Source organism: Stomoxys calcitrans, chromosome 1, assembly GCF_963082655.1.
Source record: "Stomoxys calcitrans chromosome 1, idStoCalc2.1, whole genome shotgun sequence".
Classification (NCBI taxonomy): domain Eukaryota; kingdom Metazoa; phylum Arthropoda; class Insecta; order Diptera; family Muscidae; genus Stomoxys; species Stomoxys calcitrans.
Genome location: NC_081552.1, coordinates 169,497,906 through 169,522,647, shown reverse-complemented (window position 1 = coordinate 169,522,647; position 24,742 = coordinate 169,497,906). Strand labels below are relative to the sequence as shown.

Sequence of the window (24,742 nt, the reverse complement as noted above, 5' to 3'; positions counted from 1 at the left end):
TTCTTCATTTTCTTTATCTGATCGGTTGTACAAGGCGTTTTGGGAGTTGATACCATCCATTTTGTCTTATCTCCATTTACTGCCAGACCCATTTTCACTGACTCTCTTTCGATTTTTTATAAGACTGCAGGTACTACTTCCGACCCATGATATCCAGGATGCACCAACTAGGTGAGGTCATGCGAACAGCTGAGTAAAATTTTTTTTATTATTGTTTTGATTTTGCCGTACATCTATATGTCAAAGGCTTTATAACACAGCTGTGATTTTTTCTAAGATCTTAAAAATATGTTCTGTTCGATCCGATATTCCACGCAAAAGCAACAAAACAGTGTTATAAGGATGAAGATACAATTATAAAACACATTTGAAGAAGATAAGTTGTAAAACAAAGTTTATTTCTAAACCCACTTTGACATTTCAATTTACGGCATTTGCTACTTAAGGTAGTTTCGTTGAGGGTAGATTTTTGTTGTGCTGCTAATGACTCTACCTCTTAATTGTACCATGCATGATATCGATGTCGGCATAGGCGAGTAGCATGTGTTGTCTTGTAAGTAGTTCGCCATATAATCTTCTCCAGCAGGATATTAAAGAGATCGCACGATAAAATGTCTCCTTGTCTGAAACCTCGTTTGATATTAAATGGTTCGGAGAGGTTATTTCCTATTCTTACTGAGGATCGTGTTTCAGCAAGTATCATCCTGCAGAGTCTTATTAATTTTGCAGGTATACCATAGACATGGCTAGAAATACCTTTGAAAGTATAGGGGTATCGAAAGCGACATTGTAGGTGTTGATTTGTCCTTCTCGGGTCTTTTCCATAAAAACTGAAACAAATGAATAAATGACATTAAAATCAATATTATTTGCGCCATCTATATGTAATCAATCAAAAATATCAGCTGTTACTTTTAGCTTGCTTTAGAAAAAAAGTATAAAAAAGTATTATAGATTAAAGTTTATTCAAAGTTTTATTAAAAATGGATTTACTTTCTTTTAAAAAATCCGCAATTGCTTTTTGGGCAACCCAATACATTAAAGAGAAAAAACAAAACGTTGGAAAGGGATATTTTTTGGACATTTTCTCGTTTTTAGTGTTATAGCATAAATAAATTTAGGCTTAGTGACACAGTAATTTTGGATATTATGACATATTGGAATTGTTCATACCGGGGGCCATAGGTGGCCCAACATGCCATATTACCTTAGCTCTTATACAAATATGTATGTACTCGCGTGTGTGAACATCCCGCTGAGCTCGCTCTCTTCAAAATTTATATTTTTTTTTTGTTTCGTTCCTCCTTCACTGGCCTTTGTGGTGGTTGAACACAGAACCCACACTTGCGGGTTCTATTTCACGCTCTGTCTTTGTGGACTTTTAAAATTGATGAAGGTTAGTATAGTTTTTAATTAAGAAAAGTTGAAGGGACAAATACGGACGTGTGCCGAAGAAAGCCTTGTGATTTTGATTTTTTGTGATTGGATTTGTTGGGGAAAACAGTAGTAGTGGGTAAAATAAACAGGCAACAAAGTGGAGTGATCAGCCGGTGGTGTTGTCCGGGAAGGTCTTACGCCAGTTATCTCGGTACAAGGTGACGCCAACACGGCCTCAACAGGTAAACAGTAATCCTTCGAACCGCGTAATCACTTCACTTTGTTGCGTTTAACACAGATATTAGCAAAATGTACAGGCAAATACTGGTCAATCCCGATCATGTTCCATACCAGCGCATTTTATTTCGTGCTTCCCGATGAGGATATGCAGTATTATCAAATTAACACAGTAACTTTGACGTCAACTGCGCACTGTATTGGCTCTGTAGCAATTGCCGGAGGATGAAAAAATTAATTTCCTGTAGGCTCAAGAATTCTTAAGCACAATATGTATGTCCATGAATCTCTAGTTGGGGCTCATCTGATTGCAGAAGCAATAGAAGCTCGAAGCCAGCTTATATCAATTCTGGAGCACGCTACTTTTCAGCTGCAGAAATGGACTTCCAGTAAGAAAGAAACGCTGAAAGGCTTGCCCGTATTCACTTGTTCAACGAGCAATTTCTAGAATCTGGTAATAAGAGCTTAGTAAAAACTATATGGATAAGATGGAATGCGGTTTCGGAGTCATTCTATTTGCTCACTTAAAAATTGACCCATAAGAAACATTTTACTAAAAGAGAAATGCTATCTGTCTTTATCTCTTCTGAAATAGAAAAGTTTCATTGCCGATTATGGAGAAATAGAGGAAATAAACATATCCCGGTGGATAAATTACTCAAAACTCTGTAAAGTGGAGTTTCACGGTATTAGTGATTCTTCCGAGTTAGCGTATGCCGCGGTGCTCTATAAACGAGTTGAGATAGAGGGCAATGTATTTACAAGGCTGCTCGTCGCTAAGTCTAAGGTAGCGCCCATAAAGAAAATGTCTGTGCCTCGCCTAGAACTCGGTGGAGCTCTATAGTTGGCCGAATTAGCCAATTCCGTGTTGCCTTAACTTTGTGTTCAACCTCGCACGTTATTTCGTTGGTCCGACTCGACTATAGTATTATCTTGGCTCAAAAAACCATCGCATAGTTGGACTACCTTTGTGGGCAATAGGGTCTCTATTATTCACGAGAAAGTTGGCAGTGACTGGAGTCATATGGGAACTTCGGATAACCCGGCTGACCTAGCAACTAGGGGGCTAACCCCTTTGGAACTGAAGGGGTGTGATATGTGGTGGCAGGGACTACCATGGTTGTGGGAAGATGGAGTATATTGGCCCACGACTCCGCAAATACCAGACACTTCGATGAAGGAGAGGTCGGTCTAGGTTCATATTGCTAGGTCAAGCGAGCTGGAGGATGGATTTGACCGTTTCTCTTGCCTCTGTCGTGCGCTACATGTGGTAGCTTACATTTTTCGACTCTTCAATGGAATACATCCGTCTTACAAATATAATGCCCAACCAAGATCTGTGAAATTGTCATCTGGCGAGTTGGCTCACGTACGAGACAAACTCATGTCTATGTCCCAGCGCATCTTTTTCCCAGCAGAATACGCTTGCCTAACCAAAGTTCATAAATTGCTTTCAAACTGTTCTCTTCCTACACTAACTCCGTTTTTGGATAAAACGCACTTGATTCGTGCTAATGGCTGCCTAGGATCAACATTGGCCCTGTCATACGGCGAAAGGCATCCAGTCGTTCTGGCATACCAAACCCGGTACGCGCAACTGTATGTTGACTTTATTCATAAATTCACTTTTCATGGGGGTATTCAATTGACTCTGGCAACAGTCTGACTTGAGTGTTGGATAATACAGGCCAAGAATCTTATAAAAACCCGAATAAGTCATTGCAAGAAGTGTACTATAGCGAGACATACACGCCAGGGCTAAATAATAGCTCCTTTTCCCCAAAAGAGGACAATATTTGGCCGACCCTTTGCAACGACAGGAGTCGACTTCTTAAGAACTTTCGTGGTCCAGGATGCCGGCTTACTAAAGGGTATTTTTGTCTCTTTGTTTGTTTTGTTACATAAGTTATCCATCTTGATCCCGTAAGTGATCTGTCGACGCAAGCCTTTCTACCTGCTTTATTCTGATTTGGCTCTCGCCAGGGTGCCCGCAGGAAAATATACTTGGACAACGGGAGAAATTTTGTGGGTGCTGCAAGAGAATTAAACTCTAACTCCAAAAAAATTGTGTCTGAGTTACGTGATGAAGTTCTTTCTCGCTACAGGTTTCAACAAGTATAGTGGCATTTCATACCGGCTGCTACCCCGCATATGAGAGGGCTGGTGTGAAAAGTTGTAAGACGCACCTAAAAAAGATTGCCGGACAAATACATCACACTTTCCATGAATTTGCCACAATACCTACCTCCATCGAATGTTGTCTAAATTCGCAATATTATCTAGCAGGAATTTTGTCGTTGGTGGAAATTCGAGTACCTGACGGAGCTCCATAAGCTATTCAAATGGAAATCCAACCAGGAGAAACTGGTTCTTAACGATTTAGTCCTTTTACTAAACGAATCCACTTGTAATGTAAAATTGTATACTGGTCGTGACATCCAGGTACGAATTGTCGACATAAGAACTCAAAACGGTATGATTACCCCTCCTGTTCACAAAATTGTGCTTCTTCCACGAGCAAAATAAAAATATAACATCTAACTCTTTCCTGGCCCAATCTGATTAGCATTTCTATTCGTGACGCTGTTAATTGAATTTGTCTCTCCCATCTACCATGAACTTTGATGACTCGGCACCCTCTGGGCAGATGCCGTCGATTTCTGATCCTGCCACCACTGAGGAAAGGGAAACTCATTAAATACAAGGACGGCTGCTCCCTCTGTCCCACCAATTTACTTACGCGTTACTCCACTCTTGTGACTTCCAAAGAAGGAAGACAACATGCGATTTGCCCAAGAAACCATTTTTGGGACGGCCTTTTTCGGGCATGTCGATATAAGCGAGGAGCTGGAGCAATAATCACACTGCATTGGGTCAATAACGATCGCATTTGAATTATTTTATTTGTTCTTGCCGTCTTTTGCATAATTATACATTTGTCTAGTTATTAGAACCCCATTACCACCGTCATGAATAGTTCTTAACGCCATTTACTTATTGAATTGATTTTAAAGCAGCAAAGTTGTAGGGATAGTAAAAATATGACGTTAAGCGTGATGAATAATTTTTGAGTAGCCCAGGGGCTAGTAAGATTTTTGACAGCACAGCAAATTTTGACGTTGAGCAAAGTCCCATGTCAGTAATTGTAAATTCATTTGCGTTTTGGTAACCAACTTGCGTACGGCATAAAATGAGTAAAGTTATTGTTTATTATCATTGGCAGCGGAATTCTAAAAGGTAGTTATTTAACAATAATTGACAAAAGTACAGTTTTGTGTTTGTAGTTTAATGAAATTAAAGCGCCGCCGTGTAGTGTTTTTTCTATTCATATTTCGTTCATCATATTTATGTAAAAAATAGAAGCAAATTTGCATTTGCATTCATTTTTCGTGAAGTAATGGTTCGTGAAGAAGGTTCCTTATACAAAACTTCCTAAAATTGGTAAATAATTAATACATATGCTTTTAATATAACATTACTTGTCTTACTAGCCGTGTTTTCCTCTTTTCCAAAGCTAGACCTAAAATATCTCCATATTGCAACGTTCGCATTTGCAATATAACTGCTAGCAGTAATGGGAAATATGTTGGAAAAATATTCATTTCACAAATAATTATTATTTTCAGGCTTTTTCCTGTATTATTATGTGGCGCGCACATCTTGTTTACTTTTGATTTTTGACAAACGTCAAAATTTGTCAGAGTTAGAAAAAATGGTCGATTGGCACTTCAAAATTAACATTTTTTTCTCACCATCGTAAAAAATAACCCCCTATGTCATTGCTATCATTCGACACACGCTTATAGTATTATATGTACATACATATTTAAGTATGTATTATTAATTATTTTAACATGGTTGCGTACCATCGTAAGGGGCGGTATGTTCACACCGCGGGCCATAGGTGGCCCAACACGCCACATTTCAAATTGCAAATTTTGCCCATGAACATTCCACTAAGGAAGAGGGCAAACTTCTCACATATCAATGAGTGCAGTCCGGTTCAAGTTTTAAGCTCAATGAGCTAAGAGGCCTCCTTTTATAGCCGCAGTGCAACACCTCTTTGGAGAAAAATTTTACATGGCAAAGTACCTCACAAATGTTGCCAGCATTAGGAGGGGAAAACCACCGCTGAAAATTTTTTCTGATGGTCTCGCCAGGATTCGAACCCAGGCGCTCAGAGTCATAGACGGACATGCTAACCTCTGTCCTCCAACACGCCACATTAGCTTAGCTCTTATACACATTCCGTTGTGCTCGCTCCCTTCTGGTCCCTCCATAATTTGTTTTTTTATACCCTCCACCATAGGATGGGGGGTATACTTATTTCGTCATTCGGTTTGTAACTCTTCGAAATATTCGTCTGCGACCCCATAAAGTATATATATTCTTGATCGTCGCGACATGTTATGTCGATCTAGCCATGTCCGTCCGTCCGTCTGTCTGTCGAAAGCACGCTAACTTTCGAAGGAATAAAGCTAGCCGCTTGAAATTTTGCACAAATACTTTTTATTAGTGTAGGTCGGTTGGTATTGTAAACGGGCCATATCGGTCCATGTTTTGATATAGCTGCCATATAAACCGATCTTGGGTCTTGACTTCTTGAGCCTCTAGAGTGCGCAATTCTTATCCGATTGGAATGAAATTTTGCAAGACGTGTTTTGTTATGATATCCAACAATTGTGCCAAGTATGGTTCAAATCGGTTCATAGCCTGATATAGCTGCCATATAAACCGATCTTGAGTCTTGACTTCTTGAGCCTCTAGAGTGTGCAGTTCTTATCCGATTGGAATGAAATTTCGCACGACGTGTTTTGTTATGATATCCAACAACTGTGCCACGTATGGTTAAAAACGGTTCATAACCTGATATAGCTGTCATATAAACCGATCTTGGGTCTTGACTTCTTGAGTCTCTAGAGGGCGCAATTCTTATCCGATTTGAATGAATTTTTGTACGAAGTATTTTGTTATGATATCCAACAACTGTGCGAAGTATGGTTCGAATCGGTTCATAACCTGATATAGCTGTCATATAAAACGATCTGAGGACTTGATTTCTTGAGCTTCTAGAGGGCGCAATTCCTATCCGATTTGGCTGAAATTTTGCATGACGTATTTTATTTTTACTTTCAACAACTGTATCATATAAGGTTTAAATCGGTTCATAACCTGATATAGCTGCCATATAAACCGATCCGGCATCTTGACTTCTTGAGCCTCTAGAGCCTCTAGAGGTCGCAATTATTATCCGATTTGCCTGAAATTTTGTACGACGGATCCTCTCTTGACCATCAACATACGTGTTTATTATAGTCTGAATCGGTCTATACCCTGATACAGCTCCCATATAAATCGATCTCTCTATTTTACTTCTTAAGCCCCAGAGGCCGCAATTCTTATTCGAATTGGCTGACAGTTTACACAGGTCTCCAACATATAATTTAATTGTGGTCCAAACCGGACCATATCTTGATATCGCTCTAAAAGCAGAGCAAATCTTTTTTTATATCCTTCTTTGCCTAAGAAGAGATGCCGGGAAAAGAACTCGACAAATGCGACCCATGGTGGAGGGTATATAAGATTCGGCCCGGCCGAACTTAGCACGCTTTTACTTGGTTTTTTGTTTAGTTCCTCTTTCACTGCCCTTTTTGGTAATTGAACATAGAACCCACGCTTGTGGGAACTATTTCCAGCTCTCTCTTCGTGGACTTTTAAAATTGGTGAAGGTTAGTCATGGCGAAACAATTAAAGGTGGTCTCATTTGTACAAAAACCACAAATTATATGGCGCAATTCGCCAACTTCGCTGATCGACGTTTTGCCAACACACACAAAGAAATGTGTGTGTATATGTGTGTGTACATGAGCAGAGAATATGCGAGAAAGAAGATAACAACAAAGAGAATGCAAACAAAAATCTGACATCTTAATACCGTCAAGCCTGGCCGGCAGTTAACAGCTGTTCGCATGAGTCCACCTTTTTAAGTCCGACTTGAAGGTCAGTATAGTTTTTTATTAAGATAAGCTGAAGAGACAAAGACAAACGTGTGCTGAAGAAAGCCTTGCGATTTATTTTTTTTTTGATGTGTTTAACAAAAAATACATTTTATATTGAACTTCCTACTACTGAAAGTAAATAAAAGGCACCCCAGTTGAATTTGTTGGGGAAAACATTAGTAGTGCGTTGTTAGATTAAATAATAACAGCCAACAAAGAGAAGTGATCATCCGGTGGTGTTGTCTAGGAAGGTCTTTGGCCACTAATCGAAGGTGGTAAGCTACTCCCGCTTACTCTCGGTACCACGTGGCACCAACACAGGTAAACAGGAATGTTCAAATCTGATAATATCCAAATCCCAAGTTTGGATTTAATGGCATTCATCTGGTAGTAGTATTTGGGCTTTGTGCCATCGTTTGGGCGATATTATATTTGTCGTTTCAGTCGAAAATGTTTTGGGCAAAATAACTCTACGCCAGTTTTTCTTATAACTACTCAACATGGGTTCTATCAAAATAATCAATTTAAAAAGAAAGGACAGTCTTATCTCACGTTTATCAGTGTTGCTTGATTCAAGTCTTTAAATCATTCCCAATGGGGGATAGTGGTGGGCAAATACACGCATACTATTGCACACTATTGTGTGCGTGCACAATAACATAAACCCATGGGCTTGCAAATAGTGTGCAAATGTGCCCACCACTGCTTTAGAGAAACAGCTGTGAATTGAAACAAGTTTTTTACAGCTAACATTTCATAAACACTACAACTGGAGGACACGTCCTCAAATGTGAACGGCCCATGCAAAACATACATACATATCTGGAGTTGAAACCCTTTCAAATACCTCTTCTAACTGATCGATCTCTAGATCACAGCAAATAGTTTGTGTTTGCTGTTAACCAAACCTGGTTGTTGTATTGAGATAATATTGTCTACGTCGACGTGCATACTTTCCAGATGTCCAGAATACATGTGGTACATACAAATTTCCTAGTAAATAAATTAAAACGATGTACTTGTAAATTTTAGTTCACATTGTGACATTCTTTTTGTACAGTTGTATATGTCACTCATCATCGTATAATGAATTTATAAAAAATATAAACCTAAAAGTCTAACTCTTTCTTTATACATATACATAAAAATAATCATATAATAATCATATACACTTGCAAACATATTATACAAAAAAAATAAAAGTATTAAAGAAGGAAACAATAGTTTGTATAAGAAAAATGTGTACTTTTTATTCAAAAAAGAAAACTGTAGGAAAAACACCATATCAGCAAAGCGTTTATTTACTCATTTAAAGAAGAAAACAAAAACGAAAAGAACTTTAAGAAGAAGTTACTAAACAAACCTACCCTCGAGTCACAAACTTGGGGGATATGCAACCACAGAGTGATTGACGATACTTACAGTGCTTAAATGAAGGATGTGAATTTACAATAGTTACACTGACACAAACAATCATACAAGCTAAGTTCACCACAGTTAAGTGTTTGTTTGAAATCTAACCTGAGGCAAAGCGCCAACCAAAGTTTGTTCCCTTTCCCATAAAAGTAATAAAACTGATTGCGTAAATTATTAAAAGAAAGTTTTTGAAATTTTGAAGCAACAGAATAGCCACAAAGGCAAGACAAAATACACATACATACATACATACTTATATAACATTATACAACCTAATACAATTACAAATATAATTGTATTGTTTATCAAAATGTAAACCATAAGAAATAAAAATAATAAAAAAAAACAATAAAACCTGAATATGAATAAAAAAAATATGTTACAATTTTTTATGATTCAATGTGCCATCAATGGGCACACACTCAGCCATTAATGACATTATAGTCCTATGATGTGCAATGTCTGTGTTTGCCCGTCGTTGCAGTAACTACTAACTAAATTTCTCATGAACATTCCATTAAGTAATACGCAATCTTCGCATATCAATGAGTGCAGTCCAATTAAAGCATAACCCCAATGATAAGGGGTCTCTGTTCCTATGCCGAGTCCAGACGGTGTGCCAATAGATAAAAAAATTTTATCATTTTTTAGGTAGAAAATATATTGGGTTGCCCAAAAGGTAATCGCGGATTTTTCATACAGTCGGCGTTGACAAATTTTTTCACAGCTTGTGACTCTGTTATTGCATTCTTTCTTCTGTCAGTTATCAGTTAGAAAAAAAGTGTAAAAAAAGTATATTTGATTAAAGTTCATTCTAAGATTTATTAAAAATGCATTTACTTTCTTTTAAAAAATCCGCAATTACTTTTTGGGCAACCCAATATATCATGTCTACATTGACTCGTTTTGTAGTATAAGAGAATAACCCAAGAAAAATTTGACAGGTAAGAGCGGTTGCCCTACAACAAAATTTCGAGTGCACCATCTGTCTAAAACAGTGTTTAGTGCAATTCACATTTTGAGTATATTTTTTTTAGTCAGGAATTCCGTGCTAATTACAAAATCCTTATTTGTTGGTTCATGTCTGGTATTGTGTCTCCACCTAAGTGCCGGTATCTGTTGGACGCGAAAGCCGGGCAATGACAAAGGAAATGCTCCAACGACTCATCGTCTTCCCTGTATGCCCTACACATGCTATCACTTGCCGCACCGATTTTACATAAGTGAGCTCGTAGTCCTATGTGTCCCGTTATGATACCAATAGCTATACTGACCTCCTTCTTTCTTCCTTTCAGTAATAGCCTCGTCTTCTCACGATCTGGATCCCCCCATAGGATTTTCTTACCCCCTTACTCCGTTATGGCACGGCACCCAAACGTTGCGGATTTTGCCATCCTCAGAGAAGGCGTTAATCTCCTTCTTACACTGTAAGACTGTTCGTGACCTTACCTTCCAGGTTGTTATTGCCCTTATGGCAATTTTACTGTCGGTAAAGATGTTCATACTCGACGTCCTCGCGTAAGCACCACAGCACTTCACGCATTCCGTCATCGCCCAGATCTCTGTCTGCAAAACCGTATTATGGTCAGGCAGTCTAAAACAGATCTCAGTCCTTGGCTTCTCAATGTAAACCCCCAGGCCCAGTCTGTCCTCTAGCTTTGATCCATCCGTGTAACGTGATCTTCCAGATGGCAATACTAGGGTTCCGTCTCCTCCGACCTTCCCTTGACATAGGCATGCTGTTTGTATTTTAGCAGTTCGCTGGATATCATACTCTTTATCATGGTGTCCATAATACGTTCCACGGTTTAGTAGAAAGGACGTAAGGCTTATGGGTCTCTAGTCATTTGGTGTCGTATAACTTGCCTCCTGCCAGGCTTTCGGAGTATATGAAAGTCCTAGACATTTTGTGAAAATTTTGGCCAGACGAGGCGCCAGATAGCCTGCCTCTTTCTGTAGTAACGCCGGAAATATGTATCTCATCAGGTACGGGTGACTTAAATGGTTTTAAGCTCCTCAAGGATTCCTTCACCATAAATTCCGTTATAATAAACCTAAATGGGTTTTCATCAAAAACCTCAACACGTACTCCGTTTTCTCTGCTCTCACTCCCATATCGTCTACTAAAGTTTCAGTTTGGACACGGGTTCTTGAGAGAAACTTTTTTATCTTGGCGGCGTCATTAACGCTATCGACCTGTTCGCAGAAAAGCTTTCGAAAAGCTCTGTTAAAAAGTCTGCGGACCTCTTTCCTAATATTGCGAATCTCCCCGGCCATCCAGGGTTTTTCTTGGGCTGATTTCCTTTCCCGAAGAGGACAACTTTCTTCGAAGGATCCCTGTTGACATTCTCGTCAATCTTTTCTATGCTTGAACAATCTAAATTATCTTGCCCAAGTCTTCTTCTGAGTAGCCTTCCGAATTTTGTCCAGTTGGTCTTCAACTTATTCCGGAAGCTTATCGGATTTGGCGCTGGCCGTGCTATTCTAAACTCAATGTAGCGATGGTCAGAGAAAGAGTGTTCCATGGAGACCCTCCAATTCTGAACCTCGTCGACTAGATTGTCCGAACATATCGTCACATCTAATACCTCCTCCCTAATCCTATTAACAAAGGTAGCGGTGTTACCAATATTATGTGCTATTAGGTCGTTAGTATTCAAGAACTCTGCCAGGGCTTGACCCCGCTTATTAGTGTTGGTACTACCCACAAAATGTGGTAGGAGTTCGCATCGCACCCTATTATTACCTCGTTTCCTGTCTGTTTTGCTTTCCTCGCCAGCCGTTGCAGCCTCGACTTGGGTGGCGGTGTCGGAAAGTCGAAAGGCAGATAAAGTGATGCTAGGTATGTTCCACCCTCTCCCTGTCTCATCACTGTTGCATCCGACGTCGGCAACTCTGGGGAAAATGTATAATTAAAATTTTTATGACAAATAACGCAGGTCCTCGGTTGAGTACCAGTGTTGGCATAGAATAATTGGTAGTTAATATGGTTCAGTCCAAAAATTTTGTTCCGGGTCGTCCATGGCTTCTGAATTAAGGCAATATGAATCTTGCCCTTGCTGTTTTCCTCCATCAGAGCGTGTGTAGCAATCTCGTTTCGGTGGAGGTTTATCTGGATTACCTCAACCATTGGTCCTCCAGTAAATGGGCATCTTGGGAGTAGGTGATGATCTCATCGTCTGCTCCCTGTTATTTAGATTTCATTGACTTTCCTGTCACTGCACTGCTTGATGTCATCGTTTTAGGTTCATTGCCTAGTCTAGTCTTCCGACTTTTTATAAAGTCGGTAATGGTTCCATCGCCGGGTTCCTGTTCGTTAAGCTGTATTGGGTTTCCATTCCCTGTACTGCCCGATGTTTCAAAATTGAAACTACGTAGGTTAATATGTCCTAGGGTAACCATATCAACGCTGTAGTAAATCAAGACATATTAACCCAAGTAGTGTACAGCAAACAGCTGAGTACAATTTTTTCTCGCGAAGTGCACTATCTGTCAACGAGTTTGGATTGGGTGTGTGCATTATAGTCATAGACTATAGATGAATTTTCACTCCCTCAAACAAATGACAACCACGAACAACGATTTTCTTTTGTTTCATTTTTAAGAGTCACATAAGAGAAGAGCAAATGGAATTTGGTTAACATTAAATCACCAGGAAAATACAATGTAATAAACAAAAAGAAGGTAGCGAAAGAGTCAAAAAATGTTTTGTAAAAATAATTTAAAGTTTAAAAGCAAAAGTGTCCACAATCCATTGTAAACTCATTCATTGTTCATACACAGTTATGTTGAAATTCACTCTTCTCTTAATTGTCTTCGTTTATTGTTAATCTTTGTATTAAAGGTGGTCTCATTTGTACAACATCCACAGCTGTAAGCAGCCGGCCAGCTTTGACGGTATTAAGATGACAGATTTTTTGTTTGCATTCTCTTTGTTATTATCTTCTCTCTCGCATATTCTCTGATCATGGCGGATTGCACCATATGATTTGTGGTTGTTGTACAAATGAGACCACCCATGCCATGCTGTTAACCAAAAATTTTGGGAATTATACAAGATATTAAGATATACAGATTGCTTGGTCTTCCTATTATCATAAAAGTGGGACAGATTAGCTTCATGCAAGTTGGCAATTTGAATGCAGCATTTTTATCAATTCCGCCTTCGTAAATAGAAAATTAATTTGCGGATTATTACGAAATCACGCTCAATTGTGTTGAAAAAGTTTGTTAAATATACATATAAAAATGTTCTTTATCTTTTGGCACCGTTTATAGCAAGTTAAAAGGACTATTTTTTACTGGAAGTCGTTCGCGTACTTTGTTTGCGAGCATTAGAGAGCGCGAGAGAGAGCAAATTTTGACAGTTCGAAAATAGAGAACCTGCAAATTTCTACTAGGACCTTTTTTGCCAGCAGAATTTGCAACTTGCAGATTGCAGATGTTTTGTAAAGGTCAGCTGTTTAATGAAAAGCAGCTGTTACATGAAAATACAAAAGCAAACACCAAAATGGATCAAAAGGGCAGAGGTAAGTAAAACATACAAATATTGTTTATCGGTAATTATTAAATTTGTTTAATTTTTATGTAATTTTAATGAAGACCCAAGGTAGCAACCAGCGTTCAGGCACAGGCACGCCAAATGAAGTTGTAATTTTACCTCAAGTCAGTTGCCCTACATTAAGGGTGGTACTATATTCGCTTTAAGCAAAATTTTTTCATGATTACTTTTTTAGATAATAGAATTTGAAGCATGAAAAACCTGCTTTATTTATTTAAACTTTATTCAGTAGAACATTCCTACATTACTTATGAACAAATTTTTATAAAAGTACTAGCTGACCCGGGCCCGCTCCGCTGCGCCTTCTTTTACTTTATATAGAACCAAAGTTTCCTTGGAATATTTATTTTCGACTATTAAAGATCTTTTAGTGAAATACCATGCCACGAAAATAGTATATCGCTTGACTAACAGTTTAACAATATAAGTGCCTTTATCTGAATTCCATATGATCTTTATTGGTCTACGAATTTAATTTTAGATGTAAGGTGTACTCCATTCCTAAAATACTTTAGTGCAGCCCGATATTCTCACGATATCTGATTTAGTGGTGTTTTCGGGGGAGAGGTGGTCCCCCAGATACTTGGCCCTGAAAAAATATCAGCATCGTGCTCTTCTCTCAAATATCATTTATTTAAACCCCATATTGCCATTGGCTTAAGAGGAGTTTACAGGATGAAGCGTCCACCAAACACATGGCCCCAAAGTAGCTTATCAAATTCGTTTTCTAATCTCAAATAACTTTAATTTGAGCCACATATTGGCATGGTCGAAAAATTTTTTACCTTTGGGGATGTTTTGGGAAAGGGATGCTGCCTTAAATATATGGTCCTACATATGGATATCAAATTCGTATACTACTCCCAAATACCTTTCTTCAGCCCCCTATTGCGATGGCCACTAAAAAATTGCTGTTTGTGGGGTATTTTGGGAAAGGGGTAGACCCCCGGAAAATTGGTCCCGAAAATGGGTATCAATTCTTGCTCTACCCCCAATACCTTTCATTTAAGCCCCACATTGTCATGGTCGGTAAATATGCCTGATTTAGGGGTGTTTTGAGGAGTTTGGTGGTCCCCCAAATTCTAAGCCCTGAAAATATATCAGCAACGTGCTCTATTCACATATATCTATATATCATTTATTTGAACCCCATATTGCCATTGGCCTCAAAATTGGAAATCAAATTCGTTTTCTAATCTCATTTGAACTCCTTATTGCAATAGTCAGCAAATATGTCCAGTTTGGGGTATTGACCCTAAAAACTATGAATATTTAGTACCACTCTCTTTAAGACCCAAATTGTCTTGGTGAGCAAATACATCCTATTTGGGGGCTGTTATGGTGGTGGGACGTCCGCTAGACAGTTGGCTCCTAATGTTGATATCAGATAAGTAGCCTATTCCCACATACCTTTAATTTGAGCCCCATATTTCCATAGTCGGCAAACTTGACCGGCTTGGGGGTGTTTTGGGGGATGGGCGGCCACTCAGTGAGTTGGCCTTGAAAATATATATCGAATTCGTGTTCCACTTTAAAAACCCACTTATTTGAGCCTCATATTGCAATAGTCAGAAAACACTTACTATTTGGGTGGTGTTGTGGGGGTGGGTGGCCCCATAGACACTTTTCCCTAATATTGATATCAGATTCGTGCTTTACTCCCAAAGACCTTTCATTTGAGCCCCATATGGCTATGGTCGTAAATTTGTTCCCTTTGGGGGATGTTTTTGGGGAGAGGCGGATATCAGATTCGAATTCTACACACAAATACCTATTAGTTAAGCTTCGTATTCTACTCGCAAATACCTTTCATTTGAGTTCCATATTGCCAAGGTCGGTAAATATGTCCGATTTAGAGGTGTTTTGGGGGTTGGTGTGGTCCCCCTAGCACTTGGTCCGACAATTGGATATCAGATACGTTTTCTTATCATAAATACCAAACACCAAGAAAAGAGCAATTATCGGGTTTTTAAGTGTTTTGAATCATCCTCATCGGAGAGTTACGATGAAACCAACACCGTTCCTTTGTTTAGGAGGGAAGATGCTGACATGGGATTGAGTGGGTCTGGCTGGGAAGTTAAACAAGTGACGCACAGTGGGATTGGAAAAAATGAGTGCAAATTAGTCTGCCAATTGTAAACGGATGCAGATATCTTCAATGATAACACAGTCACACTCGACTCCTGGCAGATCCAGATTCTTCAGCATCAGCGTAGAGATTCCGTCGTGCACGTTAAATTGGGACGCTTTTCCAGCGGCACGGAGTTCACCGATACGACAAATGGCTCCCCTTCTAGCCTTGTCACTCTCGGGTCAATTGACGTTTATCCAAGGAAAACACCTCACAAGTATCGCCAGCATTTCTTATTTTAAAACAATTGTTTTCTTAAGCAAGGAAATAAAAAATCAACCAAAACAAAAATCAGCTGTTGTTCTGCAAATTTTCACTGGAAGTCGTTCGCGTACTTTTGCTTGACCTAGAGTTGAAATTTCTAGTACTACGTTGGTTATATATTTTTTTTTTAAGATACATATTTGAATTTCAATTTCTAAAGGTAGAGGTGGAGGCTACCATAGCGCAAAGGTTATCATGTCCGCCTATGACGCTGAACGCTGAATCCTGGCGAGACCATCAGAAAAAATTTTCAGCGGTGGTTTTCCCCTCCTAATGCTGGCAACATTTGTGAGGTACTTTACTTTAATTGGCTATGATAGAATATTTGTTCTACTAGCCGAACGTAGAATAGCGTTCCAAGCGTCTCGATCTTCTGCGCTCATTCTAAAATCTCTGACACCAAGTTTCGAGATGTTTCCCACCACTTGATATTTCCATCGGGCTTTTGGTCTTCCCGGTTTGCGTGTACCACCGTGTTTGCCTTCAAAAGTCTTCTTTGCTGGAGCTTCTTCATCCACTCTGACAACATGACCTAACCAACACAGCCGTTGTATTTTGGTGCGTGCAACTATGTATGCTACCGTCGTCATACAGCTCGTGGTTCATACGTCGCCTATATTCTCCATTAACGCAAACTGGTCCATATATTTTACGAAGAATCTTTCTCTATTCTCGCGCGAACTAGTAACATAAACAAAATCAGAGTTGCACAAATCACTGATTTCGACAGATAGTGCACTCAATATTTTGTTATTGGGCAACTGCCACTACGTGTAAATGAATATATCTTGGTTCCATGTACGAAACTTCCTAAAATTGGGAGATAATTAACACAGATATCTTTAAAATAACATTACTTGTCTTACTCGCCGTGTTTTCCTCTTTTCCAAAGCAAGACCTAAAATATCTCCGTATTGCAACATTCGCATTTGCAATATAAATACGCAAATAGTTATTATTTCCTGGCTTTTTCCTGTATTATTATGTGGCGCGTACATCTTGTTTGCTTTTGATTTTTGATAAAGGTCAAAATTTGTCAGTGTCAGAATAAATGGGCCATTGGCACAGCAAAATGAATTTTTTTTCTCACCAGTGTAAAAAACAACCCCTAAAGACACAGGTACAATTGCACCTTTTGGATGTCAGATGTTGCTGGTAAAAATAGGCCTCATCTTTCAGTTATATTTTAGTTACAAGTAGTGGTCAAAAGGTGTCGTTGGTCAAAATAGACCCAATCTTTTTCAGCGTTTTTTTTTAATTTGATATTTTAGGTGAAAATTTCCATCTGTGAGCCCTTAAATAAATATATTTATCGACTAAATTAATCCGCACATGCTTTGGACTAATATATATGTACTTTTTATTGATTATGTGTAAGTGTTTCCATCCCAATGAATACATGCGTCTAACATTATGCCTAATCGACTTTGTATAGGTGTATTCTAGATCTTTGTCTAAAAAGTGTACGAGAAAAGCGCATTTGTTACAGGAGGTTTATCCCCACCATAAATTAATGTTCTGGTTACTTAACACGAACTTTATTTTTTCTACGAGTAATCCGCCCTTAAAGGGTGGTACCATATCCGCTTTTAGCGAAATTTTTTCACGATTACCTTTTTTGAATAATAGATTTTGAAGCAAAAAAACTTGCCGATTTCATTCAGTGGGACATTCCCTCATTTCTTATGAAACAATTTTCATAAAAGTATTATATTATCATTGAGATTTTTGTAGTGTTTCAAAAAAGTAACTATGAAAAACAAGTGTTTTCACCTGTGAAAAACAAATATAGTACCAGCTTTTAGATGTCTAATTTGGAGATTGGTCTATGTGACAGCTATGTACAATATAGCTCTAAAGCTGATGAGTATGATGTAACAGATTTTTCACATTTCAGCAAAATCGGACATTGTATACGACCTAACAAGCTAAAGAATTTTACCTGCAGGTGAGAAGGTCCCTGGGGTCCCTTTTTCATTTTCAAACTGAAATTACTCCTTGATGGTCCATGGGAAGTATACCCAACTCCCACAAGTATTCCAATGGAACTTTATCTAGATTCGTTTAAACAAAAATTCAAAGCGATCCGAATTTAGTTTCTATTGATACTTAAATGTGTTTAGTACGGGAACATGTGAAAAGGTCCTTGTACTGAAATTTCTTTCATTGTTTAAACATATCACAACTGCGGCTATTAATGATATTTGGCAAATGTTGCAGTCTCGGCAACTCGGCAGCAGCTTCAGGCGCTATTTCACGGCATGTAGATGTCTTACAATGTAACTTTTTGTATTAACATGTAATTGAAAATGTTTGTCAAAATTGTCAATTTACATACGACTCATAATTTTTGCTATCACATCTGTATGTTATTTTCGTATGACATAACCTAAAAATTTGAGCAAAAGCTGTTTTTTATGTAATAATTGTTAAAGTTGTGAGAAAGTGGTTAAATCATAAATTTGTGGAAATGGTTTAATTTGTGGTTGCTTTCATTCAACTGACAACAAAACAGCTTATTTCTTTATGTTTTTGTTAGAAGGAATAGAGCACATGTGCTACTTTGAAACGTGATTTTTATAAGTACGTTTCATATGAAAATCACGGCATGTCGTAAGACATCTACATGCCGTGTAATAGAGCCTTTACACTTCGCATGATGCAGTGACCGTTAATGAGCAGTTATTTACATACAGAGGTCGCGCCCGCTGCACACAATACATTCCATCGAAGCATGCCAAGTATATAGATTTGATGGTTGTGCGACTCAAAATCATTTTATCCTGTTAAAGGAATGATTTACGCTGGAAAATTGCCTGAACAGGCACGAAAGATGAATCAAGGGCAAAATGCATTTGTTTCATATTTCGGGAGAAAGCCAATAAAAAGAAGTGACAGACGACGGTCAATCCTACATAATTTTGTTCTTTTTATATATTACCAAGACCGGCAGAAGGGGCTGCACCATCGTTTGCGTCTATATGTATAATTAGTAAATAATAATAAATAAAATAAATAGTAAATAAAATAATAATAATAATAAAATAAACAACAAAAAAAATGAAAAAAATCCGTTTTACAAAGTGGACCTTATAATTCGTATAAGGGCAACTGATGACTCAACCGTCGGAGGATTAATAAAGTTAATACATCTACTTTCGTTTTGACCCTCCATTGATACCAAATTGTTTATTGCACTGCACTTTTGTTCTCGTTAAATAAAAAATACGATCTAGAATGCTTGTTCTTCATGTAGTTTTTTATCCATATGCAGTTTATGTTCGAAATTGGATTATATAGGGCTATATCTGGGCATAGCTCCCCCATAAACTGGACTCCAGATTTCATTTCTTCAACTCGTGCAATGCGTATTAAGTGTAAATAAATCTCAATAAAAAATTATGCATGAAGGGACAATAAGAGCTCATAGTGGTTATGGTTATCTTACAAATTTATTTTCAAACTGATAATACCAATCAATTTGATTTTGTGTCAACGATGACTTGGAAGACGTTCTCAAAACATAGTCGAAATCTTCGTATGTTATTTCATTGGCCCTAAAATTTCTTTGAAATGCATTAAGGGCAACTTCATTGCAAAGATTGCACATATCTGCACCAGAATAGTTGTGAGTGCGAGCTGCGATTTCATCTAAATCTATATTTTTGGCAATTGGCATTCTCTGCTGATGGAGGGCCAGGATGCAGCGCCTAGAAATCTTATCGGGGGCTGGTACATGTATTAACTTGTCAAAGCGCCCCGGCCGCAATAGGGCATCATCAACCATATCGGGACGATTTGTAGCTGCCACCACAAGTATTTGTGCACTACTCAAACTATTTGTCCCTTGTGAACCAAGAATACCGTCCATTTCCGTCAGAATTGTGGACATAATGCGTAGTTGTACATCTCCTGACGATGCATTCATTGCTCTGCGACCAACCAATGAATCTAGAAGGGTGGAAACTTTGGTGTTGTTAGTTACTACAAATGCAATGCTGCAAATTTACCAATTTCATCTAAAAATATTAAGCATGGCGAGTTTCTCCGAGCTGTGTCGAAGATTTTTGCCACAAATTTCTCAGCGCAACCAATGTAGGGTGAATATACCTCAGCTCCAGATGTTGCTATGAATGTCATTTTTGCTTCCGTGGCCAAACATTTAGCAACTGTGGTTTTAGCACACCCTGGTGGCCCGTACAGTAGAAGCCCCTTTGGTAAAGACAATCCAAACTTTCGAAATGCCTCTTCTCGCTTAAGACCAGCTAAAACTGAAACTTCCAACACTCTCTTCAACTGATGCATACCGCCAATTATATCAAAAGTTTCCTTCGTTTTCAGCACTGTTACATCTGTTCCTCTTACAGCCATGGGTTTGCTTTTATGCAAACTATTTTTAACTACTGCCTCAATATTATCATTTGGTCGTGTAAGAACTATGTTTGTTACATTACGCACAAATAGGGCTAAATCAGCCAGAACATAACCTTGAGTTTGTTCAGCCATCCACATAAGTATTTGTGTTATATTTGAGGCGGGGAGATATTTCTCAAATAGTTCTGCAATGATTTCTTTTCGGGCATCAGACGTTAAAGCTCCTATGGAGATTTCTTTATCGAAGCGTCCAGGCCTCAGGACCAACTCGCTCAAAGTGTCGGAGCTATTTGTAGTGCCCAAGCACAAAATACCACTTTTCTTATTATGCAGCTCATCGATAAGCGATAAGATTTGAGTTACGATGCGCATAGAAGTAATTGAAGCTTCGGGTGTACTGCTAGCAGCAATAGATTGAGGGCACAGCAAGTGAATGTCTTCGATTAGAATTACAGTAGGTTCTGTAAAAATGTAAAAAAAATATAGACAAGTTTTAATAATATATTCGAAATTACCTTTTGGCTTTAATTGAGCTTCGAAATGTTGCGCAGCTTTGAAAATGCTCCTTAACTCAGCTTCTGCTTCGCCTGGATATTGCTTTGCGACACTCAGTGAGGTCACTCGAAATACATTGCATCGATGGTGTTGAAGAAAGTCATCCACCAATGATGTTTTGCCACTACCCACTACTCCCACAATCAGTGCGTTTAAACTCATGCGTTGTGACCATAAAGTCTTTCGCTGCAATTTAACCGCGCTCACCATATTTTCAAGCTCTCGACGGACTCTTTGAAAGGGACCAACTGCGTTGAAATCGAAACCACTGACACCACTTCTGTTGCTCAGCGTTATGTCTTGAATTCGAATTTCAGTATCGTCGCTTATTGTAAAAGTCAAATTGTCATTTAATTCCTTTGACTCAACATAGATTCCATCAATGCCTCTTCTTTCTAAATCGTGACTCCTAGCAAAACACTTAGCAGAAAAGTGGTACTCCTGCAACAAAATTGTCGCCATGGCCTTCAAATTTACTTTAGTCAATGAAATAAGACCCTTAACATCATTGGGAGTCAGCGAAAACGACACTTCGATCTGTCTCAACTGTATCTCGTTCTCATCCATTAGAACAATGTCGTCCAATACAAATCGCTGGTCAAGGCTTTTAGATCTACACTGGCAAATACTCATGTCCATGTAACACATGGTCATTTCACCTTGCTCTCTTGGAAAAATTTGACAAACTGCAAAGTTTCTCATTGTTGGTTGGTCAATGGGAGAAAACCAACATTTCGCCCATTGACCGGGCCGTCCTCCTTGCGGGAACCGATCTTTAGGCAATAAACACTTTTGGGACACAAAATTGTCCACTGACTCTAATGGTAAAATGTATAAAGAGCCAGACATTTTGCTATTGGAAGGCAATTGTCCTGACCACCCAGCTCGTTTCTGTTTTGGTTTTTAGCTTCCATTCATTCACAAGAGTTGATAGTTTAGCTCATGGTTGAATTAAGAAGGTTAAGTTCAAGGTTCACTAAAGAAGGATAGCTCACTTGCCCAGCTGCAAGGCGGATTTAAAAAGGTAGTCTCACGCGAGCAGCTGTTGACAGCCGGCCAGGGTTGACAGCATTAAGATCTCAGAATTTTGTTGGCATTCTCTTTTTTATTATCTTATTTCTCGCATACTCTCTGCTCATGTACGCAATCGTATACACACACGCACACAAATTTATTTGCGCGTGTTGGCAAAACAAGAATTAGCTTGATGACAAGATGCATGAGACATGCGTGTCCGGCATTATAAAATCCAAATCATTTCCAGTGGGATTTGGACACAACTCTGGAATTGGACAATTCCATTATCTGGGCCATGGTGAAACAATTAAAGGTGGTGCAATTCGCTTTCTTATCATCCAGCTGATCGACGTTTTTCCAACACACACAAAGAAAATTGTGTGTGTATACGTGTGCGTACATTAGCAGAGAATGCATATGCAAAAAAAAATCTGTCATCTTAATACCGTCAAACCTGGCCGGCTGTTAACAGCTGTTCAAGTGAAACCACATTTTTAAATCCTCCTTGGCTGTTTGTATTGCAACATCTAACCAAGGTGTTGTGTGCACAATGACAAAACTTTAGTGGGGCCATTAACCGTATTATTGTGAATGACACGATGTTTATTCAATTGGTAACACGGTAGAAACAGCTGGTCGAATGACTGGTCGCTTAGGGACAAATATGGACAATTAGAAGAAAAGGGAAAGGAAAAAGGACATGATAGGTAATTTTTGGAAAATGGGTGATTTCCTGAGCTTTTTCCTTTCTCTTGGATTCGAAAATTGGAGCTGGCTGGACGTCTGGATCGTGTGAAAAAGGATACATGGTAATCCGAGCGAAGTTGCTTACCGAACCAAAATAGCCTGATGAACCAAACAAAATAAAAAAAGAAATAAACAAGGTTTAAGTCCATTTTTTTAATGATTTATATTTTGTGCCACTATAGATGTGTGAATAATCCCACTAATGTACACGGCAAAATAACTAAGAGTGTGGTGAATCGCTTGAACACGAACTTAAAAATCTTAAAATGAATTTAAAAGATAAATAACCTTAAATCTTACAAGCTAAAGTGAAAATATAAAGATTACAAAATAATTGAATAGATAAAGTCTTTCAAGATAAAGTAGAAAAAAAATTTAATGGTTGCATATTAATAAAAAAACCGGGAAGAAAAAAACTAAAGACTTATAACCTAAATATCTGTAAACTCATGAAAAAAGGCTAAATACCTACAAGCTAATGAACTAATTAAACCTACGAAATAAGAACAAAATCAACAACTGTATAACAACCCAGTCGGTCAACTACCACGTCCAGTCACCATCACCTGTAACGAACACTATATATGTTGTGTTGTCATTTCGTGTGTCCTTTCTATTTTCTTTTGACATTTTATATTTTATGGACATTCACAATGGTGATTTTTAGTGGCACAACCTATACGTGAGCGTAGGACGTACAACAGGGTTTGCCATCTGTACAGCAGAACAGGGTTGTATGTGAACGGCCAGGGTCTGGTGAACTATCACTTTCGAGAGAGGGGTTGCCATGAGAGAGTCGGAGTTTGAGCATTTTTCCAGAGACATATTTTTTCCAGTCATTTAATTTTTACTGGGGGAACGTAAGCGTGCACATGTTCTTTTTCGTTTGGACATCTATACAACTCACACGTTTTAGCTCCACCCAAATTGGAGTGTTTAAACATCACGTTGAGAAAAGATATTTTATAAGTGGTTGAATTGAAAAGTTTTCGTTAAAGTTAAATAAATTATTGACTAATGTGCGATAAGTTTTTTTTTTTTATTTGAAAGATTATTCAAAGGCGAATTTTTGTATTTTTTTTTTTGTGTAAATTTTATAGAAATTGTGACATGATTGTTAAGTAAGCTTAAATAGCTAATTATTTGGCAGTAATTTTCATGAAATTCGAAGTTTTTTTTTAACACTTTTTGTTGCTAGTTGCAGTAAATGTCACTACAATTATTTCCCAGTAATTTCCATGTAAACGGTTGCACACGTGAAACGCATCGGTTGCACATCGTTTTCGGTTGGACAGAAGAAGGCATGGTCATTAGAATCTGTACCCTGACTTTAGGATTTGCGAATTATTTTATAACTATATATTTTTTAATTGGCATAGGGACAACATAGGTGCGCCATCTCTAATTTGGCCGACGCACGTGTTTTTTTTTGGTCGGTACAGTACGACCAGTTCTGAAAGTGGGGCCAAGTTGCAACATGGTTAGTGGGACCAGCTGCCTTTGTGGGACGCATGCATTGAAGCCAGAGCTGGAAGGATTGCGACAGATTTCACTCGCACAGTAAGACACGAAAGTATACGTATACCTACTTACATAGTTGTGTTAATGCCATTTATCCCATTGTGCCGTCCTATATATTAACTAACTTGACTAACTAGATACAATATTTTACAAAAAAAAAATTATGTACATTATCTAACCAAAAGTGAAACTTAATTGTGTACAACAAGTTAAAAAGATCTAAAAAAAGGCTAAAAAAAGAAAGAATTATAGAGAGAAATCAAAGAAGAATTAACAAAAAGTATACAAAAGTACGTAAATGTTTGTACAAAGTAATACATTAAAACAAAAGGATAATACTAGAGGTAATAATTATAACAGTCAAATTGAATTTTTTTTTAAGAATAACGTTCAGAAGCAAGAAAAAAGTATCACAAATTTGAAAAGAAAAATAATTATATTTGAATTAAAATTTAAATTTGAAAAGTCGTTATACGTCGGAAAGAAGAGGACAGAACGAAGAGAAAAATTAAAAAAATCATTATTAAACTAATTAATATATGT

General features: G+C 38.1%; 1 protein-coding gene and 2 long non-coding RNA genes across 4 annotated transcripts; all 3 read right to left on the bottom strand.

Moving 5' to 3' along the window:
* Nucleotides 1-301: 301 nt before the first annotated feature.
* Nucleotides 302-5,401, bottom strand: LOC106095937 (uncharacterized). 2 transcript variants are annotated; one of them, XR_009396426.1, is made up of 4 exons: nt 5,103-5,401; nt 4,355-5,046; nt 3,860-4,289; nt 302-830 (listed from the first exon to the last, which is right to left on the bottom strand). It is a non-coding gene; the product is annotated as an uncharacterized LOC106095937 (long non-coding RNA). The 2 variants fall into 2 exon arrangements; XR_009396425.1 differs by lacking the exon at nt 302-830 and adding an exon at nt 3,180-3,800 and having other exon boundaries at nt 5,103-5,400.
* A 10,538-nt stretch (nt 5,402-15,939) lies between these two features.
* Nucleotides 15,940-17,064, bottom strand: LOC131994054 (uncharacterized). The gene is made up of 2 exons (XR_009396400.1): nt 16,852-17,064; nt 15,940-16,795 (listed from the first exon to the last, which is right to left on the bottom strand). It is a non-coding gene; the product is annotated as an uncharacterized LOC131994054 (long non-coding RNA).
* Nucleotides 17,065-19,418: 2,354 nt separating this feature from the next.
* LOC106095938 (ATPase family gene 2 protein homolog B) lies at nt 19,419-21,845 on the bottom strand. The gene is made up of 3 exons (XM_013263391.2): nt 20,875-21,845; nt 19,996-20,820; nt 19,419-19,936 (listed from the first exon to the last, which is right to left on the bottom strand). Exons 1-3 carry the CDS (start codon nt 21,761-21,763, stop codon nt 19,425-19,427), a joined length of 2,226 nt encoding a protein of 741 aa, XP_013118845.2. The 5' UTR covers nt 21,764-21,845; the 3' UTR covers nt 19,419-19,424.
* Between the last annotated feature and the right edge of the window lie 2,897 nt (nt 21,846-24,742).